Below are 26,648 nucleotides of genomic sequence, written 5' to 3' on the forward strand. Positions count from 1 at the left end.
GAGCCGGCACCAACTCCTGCCGCTGCGTGGATATCCCGAGTCGCAACGAACCCGATCACCACCACCAGTGACACTTAATGAACACCTACTGAATATCAAACAATGCACTAACCACCTGGGAAAGTTCAACAGGAGCCGGACGGCCAATCCCTGTCCTCTAGGGGCCGAGGACCTAGCAGGGTGGACTGAACGTATACATATACGCAGCATCTAGAAATAGAGGGCGCAGGAGGAGGAAAAAGGAGAAAATGTGATTGCCTCCCCCTCTAAACTGTAAACCCGTTGCGGGCAGGGGAATGTGTCCGCCAAGTCTCTTGCATTGTACTCTCCCAAGTGCTTGTGCGGTGCTCGGCACATAGTAAGTGATCGATTAAATACGACTGGTGATGATGACGATGATGATGATATGGGATGCATCGGGAGCAGCCAGGACCTTCTGGAGTTGGAGGCCCTGGGTCTAATCCTAGTTCTGGCTCTTGCCCCCCGTGTGACCTTGGGCAAGTCACTTAACCCCTCTGTGCCTCAGTTTCCTCATCCATAAAATGAGGATTCGGAATGGGTCTGGGAGTCAGAAGGACCTGGGTTCTAGTCCCGGCTCTGCCCCTTATCCGCTGTGTGATCTGGGGCCAGTCACTTCTCTGTGCCTCAGTTCTCTCATCCGTAAAATGAGGATTAAGACTGTGAGCCCCAGGTGGAACATGGACGGTGTCCAACTCGATTCTCTCGTAACTACCCCGGCACTTAGAACAATCCCCGACACGATGTAAGCGCTAAACGAATATCACAATTAGGATGATGATGATGATGACGATTCCCAAATCCTCTCCAGCCCTGACCTCTCTCCTTCTCTGCGATCTCGCATTTCCTCCTCCCTTCAGGACAACTCCAATCGGACGTCCCGCCGACAACGCCAACTTGTCCCAAACAAGTACTCTTCATCTTCCCACTCAAACCCTGTCCTCCCCCGACTTTCCCATCACTGTAGACACACCTCCATCCTCCCATCTCACAAGACCATCCCCAAGGTGGAAGAGGCACGATTTCACTGTCCCGATCCTAGAACATTTTAAAGACAAAGTCAAACAAAGTTGCATCTGAAAACTGGGAATCCATGGCTGAGGACAGACCTGCAAGGAGCACTGCCATCATGAAGGACGTGATTCTTTTTGAGCAGAAGCTTCATGGGAAGCATTGTACTCTAATGGAAAGAGCAGAGTCCTGAGAGTCAGAGGACTTGGGTTCTAATTCCAGCTCTGCCCCTTGTCTGTTGTGGGACCTTGGGCTAGTCATTTAAGGTCTCTGTGCCTCAGTTCCCTCATCTGCAAAAGGGGGATGCAATACCCAAGCAGCGTGGCTTAGTGGAAAGAGCCCAGGCTTGGGAATCAGAGGTTGTGGGTTCTAATTCCAGCTCTGCCCCTTGTCTGTTGTATGACCTTGGGCTAATCATTTAATAATAATGTTGGTATTTGTTAAGCGCTTACTAGAGCACTGTTCTAAGAGCTGGGGTAGATACAGGGTAATGAGGTTGTCCCACTTGGGGCTCACAGTCTTCATCCCCATTTTACAGATGAGGTAACTGAGGCCCAGAGAAGTGAAGTAACTTGCCCAAAGTCACCCAGCTGACAAGTGTCAGAGTGGGGATTCGAACCCATGACCTCTGACGCCCAAGCCCGTGCTCTTTCCACTGACCCATGCTTAAGTTCTCCATGCCTCAGTTCCCTCATCTACAAAATGGGGATTCAATTCCCAAGCAGCGTGGCTTAGCGGAAAGAGCGCGGGCTTGGGAATCAGAAGTCGTGGGGTTCTAATCCTGGCTCCGGCCCTTGTCTGTTGTATGACCTTGAGCTAATCATTTAAGTTCTCTGTGCCTCAGGTCCCTCATCTGCGAAATGGGGATTCAATATCCAAGCAGCGTGGCTTAGTGGAAAGAGCTCAGGCTTGGGAGTCAGAGGTGGTGGGTTCTAATCCCAGCTCCGCCCCTTGTCAGCTGGGTGATTTAGGGCAAGTCACTTCTCTGGGCCTCAGTGACCTCATCCGTCAAATGGGGGTTAAGACGGTGAGCCCCGGGTGGGACAACCTGATGACCTTGTGTCTAGGGAAGCAGAGTGGCTCAGTGGAAAGAGCCCGGGCTTGGGAGTCAGAGGTCATGGGTTCGAATCCCGCCTCTGCCACTTGTCAGCTGGGTGACTGTGGGCGAGTCACTTAACTTCTCTGTGCCTCAGTTACCTCACCTGTAAAATGGGGATAAAGACTGGGAGCCTCACGTGGGACAACCTGATGACCCTGTATCTCCCCGAGCGCTTAGAACAGTGCTCGGCACATAGTAAGCGCTTAACAAATACCAACATTATTACCCCAGCGCTTAGAACAGTGCTGGGCACATAGTAAGGGCTTAACAAATACCATCATCATTATTATTAATAACGAATAGGATGGCATGAATGAATGGTGGGGAGGAGGGGCTGCGCCCCCCCCCCGCCCCCGCGGACCGGGACAACAGCGCCCCCTTCCGCCTCGAGGGGGGAACGGGGTCACCGCGCTCTCTCTTTCTATTGGCCAAGAGCCCGCCCCGTCCCCTCAGTCCCCGCCCCTTTTCCTTTTTCTCCCTTCTCATTGGCCGTTGGCGACGCCCTGAGTCCCACCCCCGCCTTTTCATTGGCCGAAGCCAGCGAGCCCCCGCCAACCCGCGGGCTCCGTCCCGCCGCTTCCCGCCAGGCCGCTCCCCCATTGGCCGCTCGCTCGAGGCCCCACCGGGAACCTATGGCTTGGAGGCCCGGCCGAGGGCGGGAAATTCGAACCGTCGCCCGGACAAACGTTGGAGCTGGAAAGGCAGCTGGAAAGGGGGACTCTTCCCTCCCTCTGCCTCCATTTCCCTCCTAATAATAATGTTGGTATTTGTGAAGCGCTTACTATGTGCCGAGCACTGTTCTAAGCGCTGGGGTAGACACAGGAGAATCAGGATGTCCCACGTGGGGCTCACAGTCTTAACTCCCATTTTACAGATGAGGTAACTGAGGCACAGAGAAGTGAAGTGACTTGCCCACAGTCACACAGCTGGCGAGTGGCAGAGCTGGGATTCGAACTCATGACCTCTGACTCCAAAGCCCGTGCTCTTTCCACTGAGCCACACTGCTTCTCACTGCTTACTCTGTGCAGAGCATTGTTCTAAGCGCTGGGGGAGATCCAGGGTCATCGGGTGGGGCCACGTGAGGCTCCCAGTCTTCATCCCCATTTGACAGAGGAGGTGGCTGAGGCACAGAGACTTGCCCACAGTCACCCAGCTGACAAGTGGCAGAGCCGGGATTCGAACCCATGACTTCTGACCTCATCCCGCCCCGAGGTTAGAGGTGGTAGAGTCAGGCGGAGGGTCGAACGGGCCAGTCAGGTTCCGGGCTGGTTGTCCCGCGTCCCCGGGGTCCAGCTGTCCTTCCATCACACTCGTCTTAATAATAATAATAATAATAATAATAATAATAATGGCATTTGTTAAGCGCTTACTATGTCCCCAGCACTGTGGAGGATACAAGGTGATCAGGTTGTCCCCCGTGGGGCTCCCAGTCTTCATCCCCATTTTTCAGACGAGGTGACTGAAGGCCCAGAGAAGTGAAGTGACTGGCCCAAAGTCACACGGCTGACAAGCGGTGGAGCCGGGATTTGAACCCATGATCTCTGATTCCCCACCCCGTGCTCTTTCCACTGAACCACAGGGTCTCTAGACCACTTCGAGGTTGTGTTTTTTTGTCCGTTTTATGCTATTTGTTAAGCGCTTAGTATGTGTCATGCACTGTTCTAAGCGCTGAGGTAGATACAAGGTGGGACACAGTCCCTGTCCCAGCCGGGGGCTCACAGTCATCATCCCCATTTTTCAGACGAGGTGACTGAAGGCCCAGAGAAGTGAATAATAATAATAATGACGGTATTGTTAAGCGCTTACCACGTGCCAAGCGCTGTTCTAAGCGCTGGGGTAGATCCCAGGTAAACAGGTTGTCCCACGTGGGGCTCAGAGTCTTAACCCCCATTTGACAGAAGAGGTAACTGAGTCCCAGAGAAGCGAAGTGACTTGTGAGCCTGTTATTGGGCAGGGGCTGTCTCTATCTGTTGCCGAATTGTATATTCCAAGCGCTTAGTACAGCGCCCTGCACAGAGTAGGCGCTCAATTGGATTGGATTGGATCCCGGCTCTGCCACTCGTCAGCTGTGTGACTGTGGGCAAGTCACTTAACTTCTCTGTGCCTCAGTGACCTCACCTGTAAAATGGGGATTAAGACTGTGAGCCTCGCATGGGACAACCTGATGACCCTGTGTCTACCCCAGCGCTTAGAACAGTGCTCTGCACATAGGAAGCGCTTAACAAATACCAACATTATTATTACCCCAAGGCAGCCTCTGACTCCCAAGCCCGGGCTCCTTCCCCTCAGCCACGCTGGCCCACGGCCACCCAGCAGACGAGTGGCGGAGCAGGGAACGGAACCCAGGTCCTTTGGACCGCCCGGTTAGACCGTAAGCCCGTCAAAGGGCAGGGGCCGTCTCCATCTGTTACCGATTAGTCCCTTCCAAGCGCTTAGTCCAGTGCTCTGCACAGAGTAAGCGTCAATCAATACCATGGAATGGATGGGGAAGCAGCGTGGCTCAGTGGAAAGAGCCTGGGCTTCGAAGTCAGAGGTCATGGATTCGAATCCCCGCTCTGCCACTTGTCAGCTGGGTGACTGTGGGCAAGTCACTTCACTTCTCTGGGCCTCAGTCACCTCCTCTGTCAAATGGGGAGCCTCACGTGGGACAACCTGATGGCCCTGTATCCCCCCCCCCCCAGCGCTTAGAACAGTGCTCTGCACCTAGTAAGCGCTTAACAAATACCAACATTATTATTCTTATGAATGAACGACTCCCAGGCCCGGGCTCCATCCTCCGGGCCGGCCTCCTGGTCCCCCGCCTCCTCTCCACGCTCTTCCCGGGCCGTCCCCGCCCTCCGGGGAGTTAACGGGGGGCCGTGGGACCCCGCCCCTCGGGCCCCGCCCCCGGCCCGGCCCGCTAGGACTAGCGGCGGGCAGAGCGGCCCTGCGGCCATTCCCGCGGCCGTCCCGGTCCCGGTCCCGGTCCCGGTCCCGGTCCCGGTCCCGGTCCCGGAGGGAGATGCCGGGCTGCCGGGCGGCCCCCGACGGGGCGGACGAGCGCGGGCAACTGGGCCAGCTCAACCGTCGCCTGGGCGCCTACGTGTCCCGCGTGCGGGCGCTGGAGGCGGACAACGAGCGGCTGCGGGCCGAGCTGCGGGCCGAGCTGCGGGGCGTCCGGGGCGGCGACGGGGCCCGGCGGGCGCGGCTGGACGAGCAGCTGGCGGCGCTGAGGGCGGCGCTGGGCCGCCGCTGGCGGGAGCGGCAGGAGGCGGCGCTGAGCCGGGCGGGCCTGGCCCACGAGGCGCGGGCGGTGGCCGGGCGCTGGCGGCGGGAGCGGCGGGCCCGGCCGGGGCGGAGCGGCGGCTGGCGGCGGGACGCCGGCTCCTGGAGGCGGAGCGAAGGGAGCGGGAGCGGCTGGGGCGGCGGGCGGCGCGCCTGGCCGGGGAGGCGGAGGAGCTGCGCCGGGCGCACCGGGAGGAGCGCCACCAGCTACGGTGCCCGCCGGGGGTCCGGGCGGCGGCGGCGGCGGCGGCGGCGGCGGCGGCCGGTCCTCCCCCCGACCCGGGGCTCCCGGACGTCCGAGCCTTCGCCGAGCAGCTGAGCCTCGTGTGGCGCCAGGCGGCCGCGGGCTGTGAGCGGGCCGGCACCGGCACCGGCACCGGCACCGGAGCCGGGGCGACCCCCGGCCGGGCGCTGCAGGCCCGGCACCGGCTGGACCGCGAGCGGCTGGACCGGGAGCGGGGGGCGCTGCGGGAGCGGCGGGAGGCGCTGCGGGAGCGGCTGGACCGGCGCTGGACGGAGCAGAGAGCCGAGGCGGAGCGGCTGCAGGTCAGCACCGGGCCCCGCCCGGCCCTCACACCTCCAGATCGCACGGCGCTTCCCTTCCTCCTCTCCCACCCACCGGCCCCACGGGGGACCCACGCTGCGCCCCCACCCCGAGCCTCTCCGGGACCCCCGGAAAGTGCGTGGCACCCACTAAGCGCTTAACCAATACCGCCGTCGTCGGCAGCGTGGCTCGGTGGAAAGAGCCCGGGCATGGGAGGCAGAGAGATCATGGGTTCGAATCCCCGCTCTGCCACTTGTCAGCTGGGTGACCGTGGGCAAGTCACTTCACCTCTCTGGGCCTCGGTTCCCTCATCTGGAAAATGGGGATGAAGACTGGGAGCCTCACGTGGGACAACCTCATTACCCTGTATCTACCCCAGCGCTTAGAACAGCGCTCGGCACGTAGTAAGCGCTTAACAGATGCCAACATCTTTATTATCAGGAGAGGAGAGACTCGGCCCCGAGGGTGCGGGACCCGGGAGTCCGTCTTGGCTGTCTCCACCCCTCGGCCCCCTCCCCACATTCCTCCTCGCCCTCCAGAAGCTCCGAATTCCTGCGCCGCGGCAGCCGGGCGGGTGGCTGCCTCCCAGCTGGGAGTGACAGCTGCGGGGAAGGGGGAGGGGGCGGCCCGGCGCCTGGGGAATTTCAGGAAAAATGCCCTTTGTCCGGAGGAGCGGGGGAGGTCGGGCGGGGAGCGGGGCGCAGATGCCCTCCAAGACGCTCTGGGGCCCCGCCCCGCCCCGCCCGGCCCGCCCCAGCCCACCCTGGCTCCACAGGTGAGGGTCGCAGCTGGCTGAGGCGGGGAGGGGGAGCAGGCAAAAACCGAGGCCTCCCCGGCTACAGGGGCGAGGACCCCGGGGGTCCCCCCGCCCCCCCCCAACTCTCCATCTCCCCCCGAGCCGACTCGACGGAAAAGAAAGCAGGCACGACTGATAATAACTACGGTATTTGTTAAGTGCTTACTATGTGCCAATCACTGTTCTGAGCCCTGGGGTAGATACAAGGTAATCAGGTTGTCCCACATGGGGCTCACAGTCTTAATCCCCATTTGACAGATGAGGTAAGTGAGGCACAGAGAAGTGAAGTGACTTGCCCAAAGTCACCCAGCAGACTGGAGGTGGAGTCGGGATTAGAACCCACATCCTCTGAGTCCCAAGCCCATGCTCTTGCCACTAGGCCATGCTGCTTCCCACTACCATCGCCGACTCCATCCCCGCTGGACCACGGACCACTGTCGCCCCCGGGGACTACCTAGCGGTCCCTCCTTCCCTCCTCCATCGGGCCACCCGAGGCTCCAGCTGGGGGACGAGGCTCCAGCTGGGGGACGGAGGGGTGAGGGGGGTTACGGGCAAAGCCACTGTTTCCACCAGCAAAGCCCGGTCTGGATTTGCTCACCCCTGGGGCCCCAAGCGAGGCAGGAGCAGACCCCAGTTGGTTAGTTTTCTGCAGCCCAACCCCTCGAGGTGACACTTGGGCGGGTGTGGTGGAGGGGATGAACGGGGTGGGAGGGCCGGCCCCACCGCCCGACGCCCGGTCCTGTCCCGCAGCGGACCACCGAGGCCCTGGAGCAGGAGAAGGGGGCGTTGCGGGCGCAGATCGCGCAGATCCTGGAGGATCGCCAGCAGCTCGTCCACCTCAAGATGTCCCTCAGCCTGGAGGTGGGCGCCTACAGGTCTGTTGCTCCCGCCGGGACGCCCGCCAGCCAAAACCCGGCCTCGCTTGGGGCTGAGGGCTCGGGGCTGGGGGCAAAGAAGGGCGGGAAGACACAGGCTCCGGAGACGGTGGGAGGCCGCGGCCCCTCCTCCCCACCTCCCCCTCCCCAGCAAGGGTACGGATCCCACGGGAAAAGGCTCAGAGTGATCCCCAGGCCGCGGGGGACAAAGGAGGAGAAGAGGGGGGAGGGGGGAGAGGGGGGCGGAGGCCGATTAGCATAACAAGGGCCCTGTCCGCTGGGACAGGATGAGGTCATCGGGAGGGGAGGGGGGAATCCGGGAACTCTCGAGGTACAAAGGGGGTGCTGGTGGAGATGGAGGAGGAGGACAGGCCAGGCCAGTGTCTGCCCAGCGACCAGGGGCCGGACTACTGCCCTGTCCTGCCCCGTGTCTTAGAAGAACGGACAGGACTCAACCGGGCTGTGAGATCTTCAGGGGCTGCTTTTCTTAAAAAAAACAAAACCCCCCAAAATACTGCATATATCTCCCCACTCCTCAAAACCAATCAATCCACGGCAGTGATTGAGCAGTAGTGTGCAGAGCACCGCATCAGGTACTTAGGAGAGTACAATACAACGGAAACCTTTAATGGCCGCCCTTCTACCTCCTCATCAAACAAATCAGGTCCCTCAATTAGTTCTCTGCCTCCTACCTCACCTTGCCGATCTCTTAAGCCAACCCAGCCTGCATGCTTCGCTTCTCCAACACCAACCTTCTCAGCGTACCTCGTTCTCGTCTTTCTCACCGTGAGCCCTTTGCCCACATCCTCCCTCTGGTCCGGAATTCCCTCTCTTTTCCTATCTCCCAGACCACCACTCTCTCCACCTTCAAAGCCCTACTCAAATCACACCTCTTCCAAAGGCCCTCCCTGACTAATTCTTCACTTTCCTACCCTTTTCACCCTTCTCTAGTCTTCACACCTGGCTCTGCACTCCTTAAGTCCTTTGAAACCCCCCCCTCCCCGCCCCACAGCACTTTTGACATCTCCCTCGGCTGCTTCCCCTATATGTAACTTATTTTAATAACTGTCTCCCCCATAGGTTTGTAAATTCCTCGGGGTGGGAGAAGAGATTGAGTCTATCAACTCTATCTACTCTCCCAAGCACCTAGTACAGTGCTCAATAAATACCATTGCTTGATTGACTCCTCCCTCCTCTCCTTCTCAGGACTCTCCTGGAGATGGAGAGCTCACGGTGGCAGGTGCCCTTCTTGGACCCCAAACCAATCAACGGTTTCTACCTCGGTGAGCCCCCAGCCCACCCCCACCCCTCTTCTTACTAGTGGGAGGAACAAACCCCATACTCTGGGGTTTTCTGCTTGGGCTTGGGTTTTCTACCAATGGTCAGAATATCCTGGGAATGAGCCCCATTGGTTAGGCGAGGGAAAGGGTGTTGGGGTGAAGCCCAGGGAGGCCACCCTCCTGCCCTGCCCCTCATCCCCTCCCCCTTCCCTCTGCTTCCAGAGTCTGAGCTGGAGAGGAGCCGCGGCTCGGGCAAGTTCCTGACGGCCGACAGCCGGAGCCTGGACCCCGGCCCCTCTCTGTCCAACTCCTTCCCTGCTTCTGTGGTCCCTGCTACCGGAGCCTGGGGCCTACCCCGGGCCAGCACCCCGCTCCCCCTGGGACAACTGGAGCTGGAGACCCCGGGGACTGTGGGGCTGGAGCTGCCAGGCAGGGCGGGGTGGAGCGTCATGGAGGAGGACCAGGAGGAGATGGCAGGGGAGGAGGGAAGAACACAAATGGAACCGGAACCCCTGAAGAAGAGCGCAGAGGGACCCAAACTTCTAGAAACAGCGGGTACTGAGGAAACCAGAACCATGGACAAGGCGGAGGAGGAAGAGGAAGAGAGGGGGGAGGAGGGGCTGGTCGTGGTGGCAGGGGAGGAAGGAAGGACTCAAATGGAGCTAGAACCAGAACCTCTGGGAAAAAACCCAGTGGAATCCAGACCCCCAGAAACAGCAGACCTTGGGGAGACTGAAGCCATGGATAACATGACCAGTGAGGAAGAGGAGGAAGAAGAGGAGGGGGAAGCAGTGGAGGAGAGGACTCATATGAAACCAGAGCCGGAACTCCTGGAGGAAAGACCAGAGGAATCCAGACGGCCAGATAAAGCAGGTCCTGACTGGGCTGGAGCTGAGGAGGAGGAAGGGAAGGAGGATAAGGTTTTAGTGGTAGAGGCTGGTCAGGAAAAGAAGGAAAGGCCCCAAACGGAATCCGAGCCAGAGCCCCTGAAACTGAATTTAGTAGAAAACAGAAACCCAGAAACAGCAGGCCCAGGGGAGGATGGAGCTGAGGATGAGGAGGCTGATGAGGAGGAGGAGATGTCAGTGTCAGAGGGGAGGTCCCGATTGGAGCCAGAGCTCCTGGAAGTATGCTTGGTGGGCTTCAGACCCCCAGAAAAAGCAGACCCTCGGGCCGCTGGAACCAAGAATGAGGAGGCTGAAGAGAAGGCAGAAGAGGAGATAGATGAGGTTGTAGTGGCAGAAGTTGGAAAGGAAGAAAAGGGATCCCAAATAGAGCCAGAGCCCCTGGAAGTGAACTCGATGAGTTCAAGACCTCTAGGAAGAGCAGGGCCTGGGTGGGCTGCAGTTGAGAACAAGGAGGCTGAGGAAGAGGAATTCGGGGAGGAGGAGAGGAGGACCCGAATGGAGTTGGAGCCAGAATACTTGGAAGCCAGCTTGGTGGGTTCCAGATCCCCACAGATAGGAAATCCTGAGGAGGCCAGAGGTTTGGATGACCAGGTCAGTGAGGAGGAAGAAGAGGAGGAGAGGGCCCAAGTGGAATCAGAACCAGAGCCTTTAGAAGGAATCTCGATGGGCTCCAGGCCCCTAGAAACAGCAGACTGTGGCCAAGTCAGAGCTACAGAACACAAGGCTGATGAAGAAGGAGGGGTGGCAGCGGAGGGAAGGACCCAGATGAAGTCAGAACCCCTGGAGGAGAGATGGGTGGAATCCAGACCCCCAGAAACAGCAGGCCCTGGCTGGGATGGAGCTGAGGAGGAGGAGATGATAGTAGCAGAGGCTGGACAAGAAAAGAAGGGAAGGTCCCAAATGGAATCAGCACTAGAGCCCCTGGAAATTACCCTAGTGGGAAACAGATCCCCAGAAATGGCAGGCCCTGGCTGGACCAGAGCAGAGGGCAAAGAGACTGGTGAGGAGGTGGAGGAAGTAGGAGCAGCAGAGGCTGGACAGGAAGAGAAGGGACGGACCCATGTTGAATCGGAGCCAGAGCCTCAGGAAATGAACTTGTTGAGAAACAAGCCCCTGGAAACAGCAGGTCCTAGGGCAGCTGAAGACATGCAGGCCGAAGAGGAGGAAGAGGAGATGTCAGGGATAGAGGGGAGGATTCCAATGGAGCTGGAGCCAGAGTCCCTGGAAACAAGCTTGGTGGGCTCCAGACCTCTAGAAACAGCAGGTCCTGAGGAGGACAAAGTCATGGGCAACCAGGCCAATGAGGAGAGGGAGGAGAAAGAAGAAGAGGAGGAGGAGGAAGAAGAAGAGGAGAGGGCCCAAGTGGAATCAGAGTCAGAGCCTGTGGAAGCAATCTTGGTGGGCGCCAGACCAGCAGAAACAGCTGGAGCTGAGGATGAAGCTGGTGAAGAGAAGAAGACAAAGAAGGAAATGCAGGTGGAGAAGGAAGAGGCAGAGATGAGGCCCGCAGCAGAGCTGGAGTCCCTGGAGGAAAACTTGAGGGGAACAGACCCCCAAAAAACAGCAGCGCTGGGGGAGGTTAGAGCTGAGTACAGGGAGGACGAGGAGGAGGCGATGGTGCCAGCAGCAGCCCAAATAGAGCTGGAATCCCTGGAGAGGAACTCAGTGCGAATAGACCCCCAAGAAAGAATAGCCCTGGAGGAGGTTGGCGCTGACGAGGGGGAGGATAATGAGGAGGAGATGGGGCCAGCAGCAGAAGGGACAGCCCAAATACATCTGGAGTCCCAGGAGGAGAACTTGGGGGGAACCAAATCCCCAGACACAGCAGCCCTGGGAGAAGTTGGAGTTGAGGATGGGGAAGTCATTGAGGAGGAGGAGGTGATGCCAGCAGCAGAAGAGACAGCCCAAATGGAGCTGGAGTCCCAAGAGGAGAACTCTGGGGGAATCAAATCCCCAGACACAGCAGCCCTGGGGGAAGTTGGAGTTGAGGATGGGGAAGTCAGTGAGAAGGAGGAGGTGATGCCAGCAGCAGAGGAGACAGCCCAAATGGAGCTGGAGTCCCTGGAGGAGAACTCGGCAGGAACCAAATCCCCAGATACAGCAGCCCTGGGGGAAGTTGGAGCTGAGGATGGGGAGGTCAGTGAGGAGGAAGAGATGATGCCAGCAGCAGAAGAGATGGCCCAAATGGAGCTGGAGTCCCTGGAGGAGAACTTGAGCGGAACCAAATCCCCACAAACAGCAACTCTGGGGGAAGCTGGAGCTGAGGATGGGGAGGTCAGTGAGGAGGAGGAGGTGATGCCAGCAGCAGAAGAGACAGCCCAAATGGAGCTGGAGTCCCTGGAGGAGAACTCAAGGGGAACCAAATCCCCAGATACAGCAGCCCTGGGGGAAGCTGGAGCTGAGGATGGGGAGGTCAGTGAGGAGGAGGAGGTGATGCCAGCAGCAGAAGAGACAGCCCAAATGGAGCTGGAGTCCCTGGAGGAGACCTCAAGGGGAACCAAATCCCCAGATACAGCAGCCCTGGGGGAAGCTGGAGCTGAGGATGGGGAGGTCAGTGAGGAGGAGGAGGTGATGCCAGCAGCAGAAGAGACAGCCCAAATGGAGCTGGAGTCCCAGGAGGAGAACTCGGGGGGAACCAAATCCTCAGATACAGCAGCCCTGGGGGAAGCTGGAGCTGAGGATGGGGAGGTCAGTGAGGAGGAGGAGGTGATGCCAGCAGCAGAAGAGACAGCCCAAATGGAGCTGGAGTCCCAGGAGGAGAACTCGGGGGGAACCAAATCCCCAGATACAGCAGCCCTGGGGGAAGCTGGAGCTGAGGATGGGGAGGTCAGTGAGGAGGAGGAGGTGATGCCAGCAGCAGAAGAGACAGCCCAAATGGAGCTGGAGTCCCAGGAGGAGAACTCGGGGGGAACCAAATCCCCAGAAACAGCAGCCCTGGGGGAAGTTGGAGCTGAGGATGGGGAGGTCAGTGAGGAGGAAGAGGTGGCGGAGATGGAGGAAAGGGTTCAAATGAAGCTGGAACCAGACCTGGAAAAGAGATTGATGCGATCTAGACCTTCAGAATCAGCAGGGTTTGGGTGGGGAGGAGCTGAAGTCCAGGAGACTAGTGAAGAAGAGGAGGAGGCAGCGGTGGAGGGAAAGACTCAGGTGAAACTGGAACCAGAGCCCTTGGAAGAGAGATCAGTGCAATTCAGATACCCAGAAACAGCAAGCTCCAGAGGGGCTGGAGCTGAGGAAGAGGAGACCACAGCCGAAGAGGAGGAGGCAGAGGGACTAAGGCAGACTCGGGGGAGTCCCACAGAGTTCGGGGAGGAGATAGGCAGTGGAGCGGTAGGTAGGACGAGCTCCCAGCCTGGGCCGGAGGTAGGAGGGAGCGGGGCTGAAGGGTGCCCAGCTGGGAAGGTGGACTGGTTGGAGGTTGGCACAGACCCCTTGCCCCTGGGGGCCCAACCAGGGGTTCCCCTGCCCCCTTCCCAGAGCCCTAGACCTGATGACAGCATGGGGGGTTTCACCTGCCTCCACTTGCCCGGGGACCCAGGGGAGCCACCCACAGCAACACCCACCTCGGACCAAGACGGAGGGGACTCGGACGGCTTCGCCGCTGATTCTGAGGAGGAGGAGAGTGAGGAGGGCGAGGAGGGAGGGGATGGTGGGTACCCGGGAGGTGCGGCAGTGGGGGACTCTGACGCTGATATAGCCCGGGACAGCTTCAGTGCTGCCTCCTCCTCCTCTTCTGACTCCCCCAACGGCGTCAGAGCCGGGCCACAGAGAGCCCTGCCGTTCAGCCCGGCCGGGGAGGTCTTCAACGGGGCCGGGCAGCTGGGGGGATGGGACCCGGAGCCTAAGGGGCCGTGGCTCCCCTCCCTGATCCGCCCTGGGCTCCCTCGGAGGGACGAAGGCGATTCCTGGTCCTCCGAGGATGATTGAAGTGGGTGTCTCCTGCAGCTGAAATCCCTCGTCCCTCACCTGATGTTCCCCCCACCCAACCGCTCTCCTCACCATGGCACCTCAGACACCAGCAAAGACGGAGGTCTGGGTCTTGGGGGCCATGCCTGATCCCCCCGCTGTGGTGTCCGGGTCGGTGTGTGTGCTTTTTGTGTGCATAGGACCAGGGGACCTAGATTCTGAAAACTGGCCCTTCCCCACCCTCCCTCTTCTCTCCCCTTTGGTGTGCCGAAAGGATGGATGGCTTGAACTCATGGCCGGTCGAGGATGCTAGGCCCATGGGCAGCTGAACACGTGGACCTTGAGTGCCCCCAAAAGATCACTGGACAGAACTCTGTCCCTGACTCCATGGCCTAGTGGTCCAGAACATATCTCTCACCTCCTGGGCGGTAGGAGGCTGTGCATATAGAATGACCCACTGCAAGTCTTGGGCAACCGAGAGAACCAGTCAGATGCCCTGCTGGGCTTATTATTCTTTCTGGGGGGTAGGGGAATTCCTCTGATCTGATGTGAGTCTCGCTCCTCTCTCCCCCCTCCCCCACCCACCTCCAATCCCAAACCCTGTCACGCGAGAGATTTACCAAATAACCCAGGGCACCCTGCTTTCATGCAATCCAAACCTGGCTCAAAAATCTTTCGGAATGCTCTAAAATGTTCCTAGGCCAATCTAGGACCAAACACCAGACAGCCAGCTGCTCCCTGACACCAATCCAAAAACGCTCCCAGACCTTGTGGCCCATCCTGTAATCTTGTCCTAGAGCAATTCAGAAAAACCACCAGATCACCTGCTGTGCTCTAGAATCTCCCTTCAGGGCGCCTAGAATTGGATTAAGAGAATCAGCATGGCATTGTTGGTAGAACATGGTCCTGGGAGCCAGAAGGTTGTGGGTTCTAATTCCACCTCTGCTACTTTTATGCTGTGTCACTTGGGACAAGTCACTTCACTTCCTCTGTGCCTAAATTACCCACGTGTAAAATGGGGCTCGACATTGTGAGCCCCATATGGGACAGGGACTGTGTCCAATCCAATTTGCTTGTTGCACCCCAGCACACAGTATAGCACCTGGGGCACACTGAGCGCCTAAGAAATACCAGTTATTATTATGGCACCCTAGCAGATTTTTCCTCACAACCCCTGATCCCAAGCCCTGGAATCACAGACACTAGGCTCGGCCACCGGTCAACGCCAGAGGAGAAGGTGCAGGTCAACGGGTAGCGTGGGTGCAGGCAGCGTGGATGCTGACCGATTGACGGGGGAGCCCTCCCGATTCATCCGGACGAGCACACAGTCCAATTGGGCGTCAGAGGAGCCCGGGCAGGAAGGCCAGCCCTGCCACCCCAAACGAGAGCCCCCAACCCTCACCCTGGCACCAGCTCATCTACTGATAGTCCTAAAATGGATCCTGGGCCCCAGGCCGTTTCAACAACAGAGGTTCCGGCTCTCCGCCGCCTGGGTCTTCTGGATCGAAAGGACTTTGCAGCCCGAGCCGGGAGGAAACCATCCCAGAAGCAGCTCATCGACTCTACCGAGGCTGGAAGCATCAACACCCCATGCTGTCCTCTGAAACACGGGCCTGGGCCACCTTGCCCCGATCCTTCCCGGGGGGAAAAGGGTGAGCGGAATTGGTGACCCAAAGCCCCACCCTCGGCCCATACCTCTTTGCTTCATCCCAGGTGGCTGTCGACGTCCCTCCTCCAGAGAAACGGCTGGCTTTCGGGTCTGGGGGCAGAGAAGGGGCTCGGTACCCAGGTTCTCTGTTGCCTTCGGAGGAGGGTTCAGGAGGCCTCCTTGAGTGTGGGAGCCACGGCGGGGGCTGCTGATTAATAAAACAAAAGTCTCAGCCTGAGGACTGTTTACCCACGGGAGAAAGGAAGGGGAAAAAAAAGGAAGGAGGGAGAAAAGTAAAGAAGCAGGAAAGATGGGTCGGGGAAAGGTGCCTTGAAGCCTCCCTCTCCCGGGGGGTTAAAAAGCGAGCTTGGAGAGGGCTGCTGGATAGAGAGGGGAAGATGCCCCTTGAAGGGCCCCGTGAGCCCCAATTCGCCATCCCCCAAGTGGCCTGGCCGCCCCGACTGTGTCCCCTTTCCCTTCGGTGGAGGAGGGGAAAGCGGACAGCTTGGGGCCGGTGGGGTGAGGCGTGACGGGCCTGGAGCGCCTGGGTCCCGTTGCGGCCGTGGACTCCGGCTGACCCCCAGCGGGGGGGGCGACGCGGGGGCAGAGGGAGCCCGTCTGGCCGTTGGCGCCGGTGGGATTACAGGCTCCGGCTGCCCGGACCTCGCCCCCACCCCCGCCCCGGCCCCCAAATAGCCCCGAGGTGGCGGCGGCGGTTCCCGAACTGGGGGTGTGGAGTGGGGGGCGGTCCTGGCCCCGGTGTGACCTGGCGGGAGGTGGGGGTGGGCGCAGACCCATCCTGCCCCTGCCCCGGGGCCTAGGCCGCGATCCCGGCGAGACCCCGTCGGATTTAGCGGAAAGAGCCTGGGTTTGGGAGTCAGGTCGTGGGTTCTAATCCCCGCGCCACTTGTCAGCTGTGGGACCTTGGGCAAGTCACTTCACTTCTCTGGGCCTCGGTGACCTCATCTGGAAAATGAGAATGAAGACGGGGGGAGCCTCACGGGGGACAACCGAATTCCCTTCTATCTCCCCCAGCTTTAGTACAGTGCTTGGCACATAGGAAGCGCTTAACAAATACCAACACTATTATTATTGTATCTTCCCCAGCGTTTAGAACATGTTTGGTACATAGTAAGCGTTTAACAAATACCAACAGTATTATTATTATTCGGGCCTGGTTGTGAAACTCGAGCCCCTAGAGCCCGGAAGCAGGGTACAGGCCGGGATGGGGGGTGGGAAGGAGGTGTCGGAGACCCCCTATTCCGCAGTCACCTGGCTTCCTAACGCGCTGCAAACTCGGTCCCGCTGAGCCTGGGTCCCCCCACGCTGTCCATTGTCCAGGACCAGCGCCGGCCCACGTGTCCAGCCCGCCGCCGAGCAGGGGGTCGAAAGGGGCGAGGCCGAGGGGTGGGAGCGAAGAGAATGAGGGGCAGAAAGAGAGAGGGTCCCAAGCACCGCGTAATAATAAGGATGTTGGTATTTGTATTTCAGCGCTTACTATGTGCAGAGCACTGTTCTAAGCGCTGGGGGAGATACAGGGTCATCGGGTTGTCCCACGTGAGGCTCACAGTCTTCATCCCCATTTCACAGATGAGGTCACTGAGGCACAGAGAAGTGACACGCCCACAGCCACCCAGCTGACAAGGGGCAGAGCTGGGTATCGAACCCATGACCTCTGACTCCCAAGCCCGGGCTCTTTCCACTGAGCCAGCTGCTTCCGTTCGAGTGAACTGACTTTGCTTCTTGGAGTGGGGTGCGGGAAGCCGGGGACGCCCGCTTCCTGAGAAGTAGGTAGTCCTACTGCATGGAGCACCGGCCTGGGAATCAGACGACTCATCCTTTGTGTGACCTTGAGGAAGTCACCCAACTCTCCACCTCTGTTTCCTCACTGTAAAATGGGGATTTAAATACCCGTTGTTCTCCTATTTAGACTGTTACTCCCATGTGGGACGCGGACTGGGTCCAACTTGATCGACTCATATCTACCCCCAGAATCCACTCCCCCACTCAGGCCCGGGGGTCTGCTTTGGGGTGACAGTGTGGACCCGGAGGCCTGGCATTGAATGGCCAGATATATCATCACGTCTGAACACCAGCATGGTGCCACCTACGCTTTAATACACGTGCCTCCAGACCAAAGGCGATAGGCAAAGGGCTAGGGTAGAACCCGGATCTCTCGACTCCCAGTACTGTATTCTTTTCACCTATCCACGCTGCTTCCCAATCCCCATCAGCATTTTTGAGCTGCTTACCAGGTGGAAGCTTACCAAGGAGCGTACCAGGCTCTTGGGAGGGGAGAGGTTGCAAGAGGCAGGGGAAGACGCCACTAAGGAGGGAGAGGGACCTATGGATGAATGGAGATTGGGGGAGCCTCCCAGAGGGCTGGAGGTGCCCCCAAACCCCTGCCCCTACAGCATCAAGGCATTCCACCCACATTGGGCACTTGGTCTCCCCCACTGCCCCCTTCCTCGTGCAGGTCCACAACCCAAGCTCACCCATAATGCCATCATCCTCCACTTATCAAGCTTCTTGGGCAAGGAACGGGCAGGATGGCACCCCCACATTTTGCTATCTCAAGTACATCATCCTCTACCCACCCCTTTGATCCTGCCCAAGACCCCCTACCTTACCTCCACGGTGGCCATTTCCTCAGGGAAGCAGCATGACTCAGTGGAAAGAGCCCGGGCTTGGGAGTCAGATCTAATCCCATGGGTCTAATCCCATGGGTCTAATCCCAGCTCCGCCGCTTGTCAACTGTGTGACTTTGGGCAGGTCATTTCACTTCCCTGGGCCTGAGTTACCTTATCTGGAAAATGGGGAGTAAGACTGAGCTCCACATGGGACAACATGATCACCTTGTTCACCACCCCACCCCCGCGCACAGTGCTCTGCACATAGGTAGCGCTTAACAAATGCCATCATTATTATTCGGAACGGAGCCGGTCACTGGGTGCTCAGATCCATCGCTGTGAGAAGCAGCATGGTCTAGTGGGTAGAGTCCGGGCCTGGAAGTCAGAAGGACCAGAGTTTCAACCCCTCCTCCGCCACGTCTGCTGTGTGACCTTGGGCAGGTCACTTCACTTCTCTGAGCCTCAGTTACCTCCTCTGTAAAATGTGGATTGAGACTGTGAACCCCACTTGGGACAGGGATTGTGTCCAACCTAATTTGCTCGTATCCATCCCAGCACTTAACACAGTGTCTGGCACATAAGCAGCACCTCACAAATACCACAATTATCATCGCCAGCCTCTCGACAGGTTGATGGAGCCCCATCCTGCCCCAGAAGAAACATTCACCTGGGCTTGTTTGCAGGCAATGGTGGGTGGAGGAGAGGAGGAAAGCATTAGACACACCAGGCGAGGAGTAAACATGAACTATATCGGCCCAAGATGCTACCACAGGAAAAGGAAGAGGGAGACAGACCCTGAGGCACTTGCTACATCTTCCGAAGTCCACGTAGCCCTGGCTGACCCGGGTTCCCAGGCAGGAGAGTGGCCGAAGCAACGTTTAATGGTGGCTAGAACAACGGAAAGGACGCGGGATCAGAGAGTGGATCACAGACTGAGATGTGTGAGAGCAGAGAAGAAGTGTGGACAGCCTCTCGCCCCACGCTCAGGTTAAGGGCCACGGAGCACATGGGCATTCCTTCCCTGAGATCTCAGCATAGAAAACCATGGAATCCCAAACCCCAAAAGAAAATTCTGTCCCGACCTATTTCACCCATTACCAGTTACACGGAGAGGCGAATCTCACCGCATGGAATTGGTGATTTTCTCCTGGGCCAGTCCAAAATCAGCAGTGGTGGGTCAGAGAGAGGAGCAGAGGGTCAGCGGAGAGAACTGGAGGCCTCCAGATAACCACTTGGGAAAACCTGACTCGGCCCCACTGGTGGACAAGGCTCTCCATCCCTGGCAGGGAAGGCTAACTTCCTCGGAAGACCCGGTGGCCTCTGAGAAATGTAGGTCACCTGACCCCTTTGCTACCCGGGTTCTGTAGGTTTTCCCTTCGCTTCCCTGGCCAGACCTGATTCGAAACCTCTTGGCCGCATGAGACGGGCTGCACCGACCACCTATCGAGGGAGGGGAGGGAGCGCTGTGGGGCCGGACCCAGAAGGCTGCGTGGAGGAAGCGAGATTCCCCCTGCGGTGGGTGGGGAGGGTTGTCAAGACTCAGTTTCCTTGTGTGGCCTGGAACAAACAATTCACTACCTCTAGGGTGGTCGGTCCCTCCCACCTTGGTCGACTTCCCAAGGCCCCCAGTCCAGGGGTGTTCCTGGACCTTCGGGACGCTCCCCGTCAGTGAGGGGAGGTTGAGAGTTACAGCTTGCGGGGTCCTCCTGCGAGGCACCGCCAACCCCCTGTGGAGCACGACCTCTGACCCGGACATCTTGCCCTCCCCGCCAGTCCTCCCGGGGTTATTCGTCCCTACGGTGACACCCTCTCCCTACCACCCTCCAGAGCGCAGGAGGGGGAGGAGCCCAGGCTATTCCCCGGCCCTGACCCCAGACCCCTGGCTTTCATCCCGTGGGGGGCATCCCGGGTGGGTGAGCCCCCCGAGCCGATCCCACGGCCACACCGGTCGCCCCGCTAGGCCTCCTCCTCCGAGTGCATCCTCCGGTGGTGGACGAGGCTCTTGTTCACGCTAAAGGCCCGTCCGCACCGCTCGCAGACGAACGGCTTCTCGCCCGTGTGGGTCCTCTGGTGGTGGGTGAGGTTGGAGCGCTGGCGGAAGGCACGGCCGCACTGCGCGCACGGAAACGGCTTCTCGCCCGTGTGCACCCGCCGGTGCTGGCTCAGGGTGGAGCCGTCGCGGAAGGCCCGGCCGCACTGGGCACACACGAATGGCTTCTCGCCCGTGTGCGTCCGCCGGTGTTTGATGAGGGTGGACTGGTGGCCGAAGGCGCGGCCGCAGTCCTGGCAGCGGTGCGGCTTCTCGCCCGTGTGCAGCCGCCGGTGCTGGCTCAGGGTGGAGCCGTTCCGGAAGGCCCGGCCGCACTGGGCACAGACGAACGGCTTCTCGCCCGTGTGCGTCCGCCGGTGCTTGATGAGGGTGGACTGGTGACCGAAGGCGCGGCCGCAGTCCTGGCAGCGGTGCGGCTTCTCGCCCGTATGCAGCCGCCGGTGCTGGACGAGGGCGGAGGCGCGGCCGAACGCCGCTCCGCACTGGGAGCACACGTGCGGCCTCTCTCCCGTGTGCGTCCGCTGGTGCTGGACCAGAGTGGAGCTGTCCCCGAACGCCCTCCCGCACTGCTCACACGCGAACGGCTTCTCTCCGGTGTGCAGCCGCCGGTGGTAGACGAAGGTCGACCGGTGGCTGAAAGCCCGGCCGCACCGCTCGCAGGAGAACGGCCTCTCGCCCGTGTGCAGCCTCCGGTGCTGGACCAGGGCCGACCGATGGCCGAAGGCCCGGCCGCACTGCTCGCAGGCGAACGGCCTCTCGCCCGTGTGCAGCCGCCGGTGCTTGAGGAGGTCCGAGCTCTGGCCGAAGGCGCAGCCGCACCGCTCGCAGGCGAACGGCTTCTCCCCGGTGTGCAGCCGCCGGTGCTGCGTCAGGGTCGACCGGTGACTGAAGACCCGGTCGCAGTGCTCGCACGCGAACGGCTTCTCGCCCGTGTGCAGCCGCCGGTGCTGGACCAGGGCCGACCGGTGGCCGAAGGCCCGACCGCACTGTTCGCACGTGAGCCGGGCATGGCGGGCAGTGGGTCCCCCGCGGGAGCCCCGGCCGCCACCTCCGTAGCGATCCTGGGGCTCCTCTGTGGCGGGGTCGCCGGGCCGGGCCGCTGGACTCAACCTCGGCCCCGGCGGTCTCCCGGATTCTGAGGCCCTCTGGTCTGCCCCTCCCCGGGCCGTCACTGCTCCGTGGCCGCTGCCCGGACGGGGGCTTGCCCGTGTGGCCTGGCACCGGCCCCCACACGCATGTCCTCCCCTACCCTCGGGGATGCGGGCAGCCTCCTCCCCGGGAGGGGTTGACGCATGGCCTTCCTGGATGGTAGGGTCCTCGCTCTCGGCTCCCGCCTCGCCCTCTGGAACACACACGGACCGTGTCAGGCATCCACACCCGGGGGCAGGACAGGGGAAGGGGGCGGGGAGGGGGCCGAGGCTTGGAGAGGCCCAGGGGAAGCCACACGGCCCTGAGGGCCAGTGAGATGGGAGACGGCCGGAGAGCAGAAGGCACAAGCGTGGCCGAGGGTGGGCCGGGATCTGGGGTGGGCAAGGAACACGCAAGGGCAGCGGGCAGTGTGGGCTCCCGAAGGTCCATGGATGGTCAGGATCCCCTGGAGCAGACTAGGGCCCAGACACAGTCCCCCACACACGGCATCCTGTAAGTCCATGAGTCAAAGTGCCCATTCCTGGCTCTCAGTGGAGCGGGTGAGCAGGGAAGAGGGCCAGGGGCAGAGCGGGCAGAGGAGGGGCAGGGCGGGCAGAGAAGGGGACCAGGAACAAGTAGAGGGGAGGATAGGGCAGAGAAGGGCACCAGGGGCAGGGTGGGTGAAGAAAGAGGAGGTGGAGCAGGCAAGGAAGGGAAGGACGAGTGGGGCAGGGCAGGCAGGAGGAGGAGCAGGCTGGGGTGGGTGGAGCGGTGCACGATACGACATGGAAAAGCATGAAATCCAAGGAAGGGTCAGGGAGAAGAGGACTGGGAGAGGGGGGTGGGGAGAGTGACACAGAACAGGGCAGAGACCCATCTGCTGGGTGGCCCTGAAGCCCCTTCCCCAACTCGGCCCACCAAAGGGGGCTCCAACCAGCCCCCGCCCAGCAGTCCGACCCGCGCGCTGCCTCCGAGGCTGGACCGGCCCTTCTCCCCGTCACGACAGCTTCTCTCGCTGTCCCCCAACACCACCCCGTGCCTCACCTCCCACCTACGCTCACCATGGCGGGCCCCTCCTGGGGCCATTGGGTCCTGGGCTCCCGACGGCCCCGCCCCTCGCTCCAGCTGGGAGATCACTGCCGGTTTGGGGCCCGGAAATCCTGTTCGTGGAGAGGAAAGGGACGTGACGGTCGGTGACGGACACGTGCAGCCACCCCCGCAATCCTGTGGCCGGGAGTTGGGGAGCAATCCCCACGGACGCGGGCGGGATAGACCCGAGGATTTGATATCCTGCCAGGCGGACTGAGCTCTAGACTGTCAGCTCGCTGCGCCAGAGCTCTGTTGTGCCATATTCTCCTAGGCACTTATTCCAGTGCTCTGCACGTCTTAAGTGCTCAACAAATGCAACCGATCGACCGACTGAGCTAATTGCGCTCAACCATTTGCAACCGTCAGCTCTGCCGCCTCCTCCTGGGGGTAGGGAAGGACCCGTGTTGCGACCGATCCCCAGCACCTAGGATGGGAGCCTGAAGTTCCGGGGCCGAGTCCCACCGAATCCCCCCCGGCCCTCCGCCCCGGGGGGGCCCTTACCCAGCCAGACCACGTGCGCGTAGTTCTCCAGCATCACGTCCCTGTACAGCCGGCGCTGGGCCGGGCCCAGGCACCTCCACTCGGCCCCGGTCAGGGGCACTGCCACGTCCTCAAATGTCACCGCCACCTGCAAGACCACATTCCTGATGCCCGGGACCCCGCCGGGGGCGGGGCCTGGGATCCCCAGCTGGGACGGATCTCCCCGCAGTGGGACGCCCGAAGGGAACCCGACAGACCATCGCTCTCCTCACTTCAAAGCCTTATTAAAAGCCCATCTCCTCCAAGAAGCCTTCCCTATCTGGGCCCTCATTTCCTCTTCTCCCACTCCCTGCCGTATCGCTTTTGCACTTGGATTTGCTCACTTCATTCACTCCTCCCTCAGCCCCACAGCATTTATGTTCATATCTGTCATTTATTTATCTAAACATCTGTCTCCCCCTCTAGACTGTCAGCATATAATAATAATGTTGGTATCTGTCAAGCACTTACTATGTGCCGAGCACTGTTCTAAGCGCTGGGGTAGATACAGGGTCATCAGGTTGTCCCACGTGAGGCTCACAGTTAATCCCCATTTTACAGATGAGGTAACTGAGGCACAGAGAAGTTAAGTGACTTGTCCACAGTCACACAGCTGACAAGTGGCAGAGCTGGGATTCGAACTCAAGACTTTCCACTGAGCCACGCTGCTTCTCTATTGTGGGCAGGGAACGTGTCTACCAACTCTATTATACTGTACTCTCCCAAGTGCTTAGGAGAGGACTCTGCACACAGTAAGTGCTCAATAAATACAACTGATAGACTGCTTGACCACGCTCACCTGGGACCTGGCAGTCCGGCACATCTCGGCCATCCCACAGCAGGGGATCGGGGAGCCCGGGTTGGGGTGTGGACAGTGGGGATGAGGGGGAGAATCCAGCCTTCGTCTGGGAGACTCGTGTGGGCGGAGCCCCGCTTCCCCTGCTAAGGGTGACAGGATGGCTGGTCCCCGGGGACAGACGCCGGTCGGTCTCTGGTGGCCAAAAGTGTAGACCTGTGGGCGCGGACACAAGCCGGGTGAAGGGGAGGGTGTGGGCTTCAGAGACACACGAGGAGACGGAGAAGGAGAGTCACCCGGAGAGGGAGAGACAAGGATGCCCCAAGACCCCCTGAGATAACCAGATAAGAGACATACAGTGTGGGGAGTTTGAGGCCCGTAGGGATAACGGCGGAGCCCGGGGTGGGAGGGGACAGAGGGAGCGGGGCGGAGGGGACGTGGGGGTTTGGAGGGCCGGGGGATGTGGGGGCTTGGAGGGCCGGGGGATCAGGGGTTTGGAGGGCAGGGGAATCTGGGGGTTTGGAGGGCCGGGGGATGTGGGGGTTTGGAGGGCCGGGGGAGGTCTGGGGGCTTGGAGGGCCGGGGGATCTTGGGGTTTGGAGGGCCGGCGGATCTGGGGGCTTGGAGGGCGGGGGGATCTGGGGGTTTGGAGGGCGGGGGGACGTGGGGGTTTGGAGGGCCGGGGGATCTGGGGGTTTGGAGGTCGGGGGGGATGTCGGGGTTTGGAGGTCGGGGGGGATCTGGGGGTTTGGAGGGCAGAGGGATGTGGGGGTTTGGGGGCCCGGGGGACCTGGGAGTTTGGAGGCCCGGGGGATCAGAGGAGCAGGGGTTCGAAGGCCCGGGGTCTGGGGGGTCGGGGGCCTGGAGGTCTGGGGGGGGTCGAGGTCCAGGGTCCGGAGCGTCGGTAGCCGGGGGGCTAGGGAGTTAGGGCCCGGGGGGTCGGAGGTCAGGGGCCTGGAGGGTCGGAGGCCCGGGAGCTGGGGATCCGGGGGTCCCGGGGGGTCCCGGGGGGGAAGGGGGCTCCCGGTGCCACCTGGCCGCCGCCCCCCGGGCCGGAGAGGGGCAGGAGGCCGCGGCCGCAAGCAGAGCGCCGGGATCCTCTCTAGGCAGCGGAGGACTCGACACCTCTATGGCCCGCGCGGCCGGGTGGGCCTGGGGGGGGCATCGGAGGCCCCCACTGCTATCACCTCACCACGGCCCCCCGGGGACGGGCCCCGCCGGACCCTGCCCCCGCGCCGCGAACCCGGGAGCGCGGACGGGGACGGGGGGACGGAGGGGAAGGGAGGGGGGAACGAACGCCCGCCGGAAGTGCCGCGCCACCATCTTCGCCCCACTCCCGGACGCTTCCGGGTCCCCTCTAGGCTGGCGGAGGACTCGGCGACTCTATCGTCGGGCGCCTTCCGCTCCGCCTCTCCCTACACCTTCCCGCCCTTCCCTCCAGGGGGCGCAGCGAATAATCAATCGATCGATAGCCAGGGTACTGATTCAGCGCTTGGGAAAGTCATAATATTCATACTGTGGGTATTTGTTAAGCGCTTACTCTGTGCCAAGCACTGTTCTAAGCGCTGGGGTAGATACAAGGTCATCAGGTTGCCCCACGTGGGGCTCACAGTCTTCATCCCCATTTGACAGAGGAGGAAACTGAGGCCCAGAGAAGTGAAGTGACTTACCCAAGGTCAGACAGCTGACAAGCGGCGGAGCCGGGATTAGAACCCAAGACCTCTGACTCCCAAGCCCGGGCTCTTTCCACTGAGCCACGCTGCTTCTCAATACACAATATGCACTTGTAGGCATATCCTTATATTCTACTATTTCCCCTACCTGGAATTAATTTTAAATGTTTGTCCGCAACCCGTCGACTGTGAGCTCCTCGTGGGCAGGGATCACAACTACCAAATCAGCTGTATTGTATTTTCCCAAATGCTTAGCACAGAGCTCTGCACACAGTTAGTTAGACCTGGCACATAATAACCGCTTAACCAATTGCCATAAAGAAAACGTCCCACCTGCGGAGGGCTCCGAGAGGGCCGTGAGCCAGCCTGCTTCGCCAAGCCAAGTCGCGAACCCATGAGGGGTTGGGGACACCAGGCTGGCAGGAGTCGGGAGCCCTTGGGCCGAGGAGCCTGAAGCCCCTTTAGGGGACACCCCCACCCAGCCCCTCATGGACCCCTGCCAGGCCCCTAACTCCTCAGCGTCGGTTTAAAAACCCTCAGTCCCCTCGCCCTCTCCTACTTCACCTTACTGCTCTTCTACTCATTCGATAGTATTTACTGAGCGCTTACTATGTGCAGAGCACTGTACCAAGCGCTTGGAATGTACATTTCGGCAACAGATAGAGAGAATCGCTGCTCAATGAGGGGCTCGCTCCAATCCACCCCACACACTCTGCTCCTCTAGTGCCAACCTACTCGCTGGGCCTACATCTCTCCCTTTATTCACCCCCCTCAGCATGTATGTCCATATCCGTAATATATTTATTTATATTAATGTCTGTCCCCCCCCCCATATTATAACCTCACCGTGGACAGGGAATGTGTCTACCGACTCTATGTTGTTTAATTGTATTCTTCCAAGCGCTTAGTACAGTGCTGTGCACACAATAAGCACTCAATAAATATAATCAAGAGATTGATTGATTAGTCAGAGAGAAAACCAGCGTGGCTTGGTGGCTAGAGCACAGGTTTGGGAGCCAGAGGATGTGGGTTCTACTCCCGGCTCCACCACTTGTCTGCTGTGAGACCTTGGGCAAGCCACTTCACTTCTCTGTGCCTCCGTTACCTTAGCGCTGGGATAAAGACTGTGAACCCCACGTGGGACAACCCAATTACCTTGTATCCTCCCAAGCGCTTAGAACAGTGCTTGGCACATAGCAAGCGCTTAACAAATACCACAATTATTATTAGTATTACAACCCGCTTACCTTGTATCTACCCCACCGCTTAGAACAGTGCTTGGCACATAGTAAGTGCTTAACACATACCATAATCATTATAACTGTTATTATTACAACCCAATTACCTTGTATCTACCCCAGAGCTTAGAACAGCGCTTGGCACATAGTAAACGCTTAACAAATACAATCATTAT

At 60.0% G+C, this 26,648-nt stretch overlaps 2 protein-coding genes across 3 annotated transcripts; one reads left to right on the top strand and one right to left on the bottom strand.

Annotated features, from left to right (window-relative positions):
- Window positions 1–5,102: 5,102 nt before the first annotated feature.
- On the top strand, window positions 5,103–14,470 carry NES (nestin). Its single transcript, XM_029055451.1, has 5 exons — window positions 5,103–5,604; window positions 5,694–5,938; window positions 7,483–7,607; window positions 8,814–8,890; window positions 9,110–14,470. The coding sequence occupies exons 1-5, from the start codon at window positions 5,130–5,132 to the stop codon at window positions 13,720–13,722; spliced, it is 5,535 nt and encodes a 1,844-aa protein (XP_028911284.1). The 5' UTR covers window positions 5,103–5,129; the 3' UTR covers window positions 13,723–14,470.
- Window positions 14,471–18,708: 4,238 nt separating this feature from the next.
- On the bottom strand, window positions 18,709–25,986 carry LOC100088535 (zinc finger protein 250-like). 2 transcript variants are annotated; one of them, XM_029056167.1, is made up of 5 exons: window positions 25,568–25,986; window positions 23,565–23,777; window positions 22,748–22,874; window positions 22,219–22,317; window positions 18,709–21,371 (listed from the first exon to the last, which is right to left on the bottom strand). In XM_029056167.1, exons 1-5 carry the CDS (start codon window positions 25,628–25,630, stop codon window positions 19,936–19,938), a joined length of 1,938 nt encoding a protein of 645 aa, XP_028912000.1. In that variant the 5' UTR covers window positions 25,631–25,986; the 3' UTR covers window positions 18,709–19,935. The 2 variants fall into 2 exon arrangements, with proteins under 2 accessions (XP_028912000.1, XP_028912001.1); XM_029056168.1 differs by lacking the exon at window positions 25,568–25,986 and adding an exon at window positions 24,749–24,884.
- Between the last annotated feature and the right edge of the window lie 662 nt (window positions 25,987–26,648).

Source organism: Ornithorhynchus anatinus, chromosome X5 (assembly GCF_004115215.2).
Source record: "Ornithorhynchus anatinus isolate Pmale09 chromosome X5, mOrnAna1.pri.v4, whole genome shotgun sequence".
Classification (NCBI taxonomy): Eukaryota; Metazoa; Chordata; class Mammalia; order Monotremata; family Ornithorhynchidae; genus Ornithorhynchus; species Ornithorhynchus anatinus.

Coding starts and splice junctions, on each gene's coding strand:
- LOC100088535 (XM_029056167.1), bottom strand. CDS start 25,630: ATGGGTTCGCGACTTGGCTTGGCGAAGCAGGCTGGCTCACGGCCCTCT. Junction 23,778..25,567: donor CCTCTCGGAGCCCTCCGCAG/GTGGGACGTTTT, acceptor CCGCGCCCACAG/GTCTACACTTTTGGCCACCA. Junction 21,372..22,218: donor CCCAGGAGGGGCCCGCCATG/GTGAGCGTAGGT, acceptor TGTGTGTTCCAG/AGGGCGAGGCGGGAGCCGAG.
- NES (XM_029055451.1), top strand. CDS start 5,130: ATGCCGGGCTGCCGGGCGGCCCCCGACGGGGCGGACGAGCGCGGGCAA. Junction 5,605..5,693: donor GAGGAGCGCCACCAGCTACG/GTGCCCGCCGGG, acceptor CGGACGTCCGAG/CCTTCGCCGAGCAGCTGAGC. Junction 8,891..9,109: donor AATCAACGGTTTCTACCTCG/GTGAGCCCCCAG, acceptor CTCTGCTTCCAG/AGTCTGAGCTGGAGAGGAGC.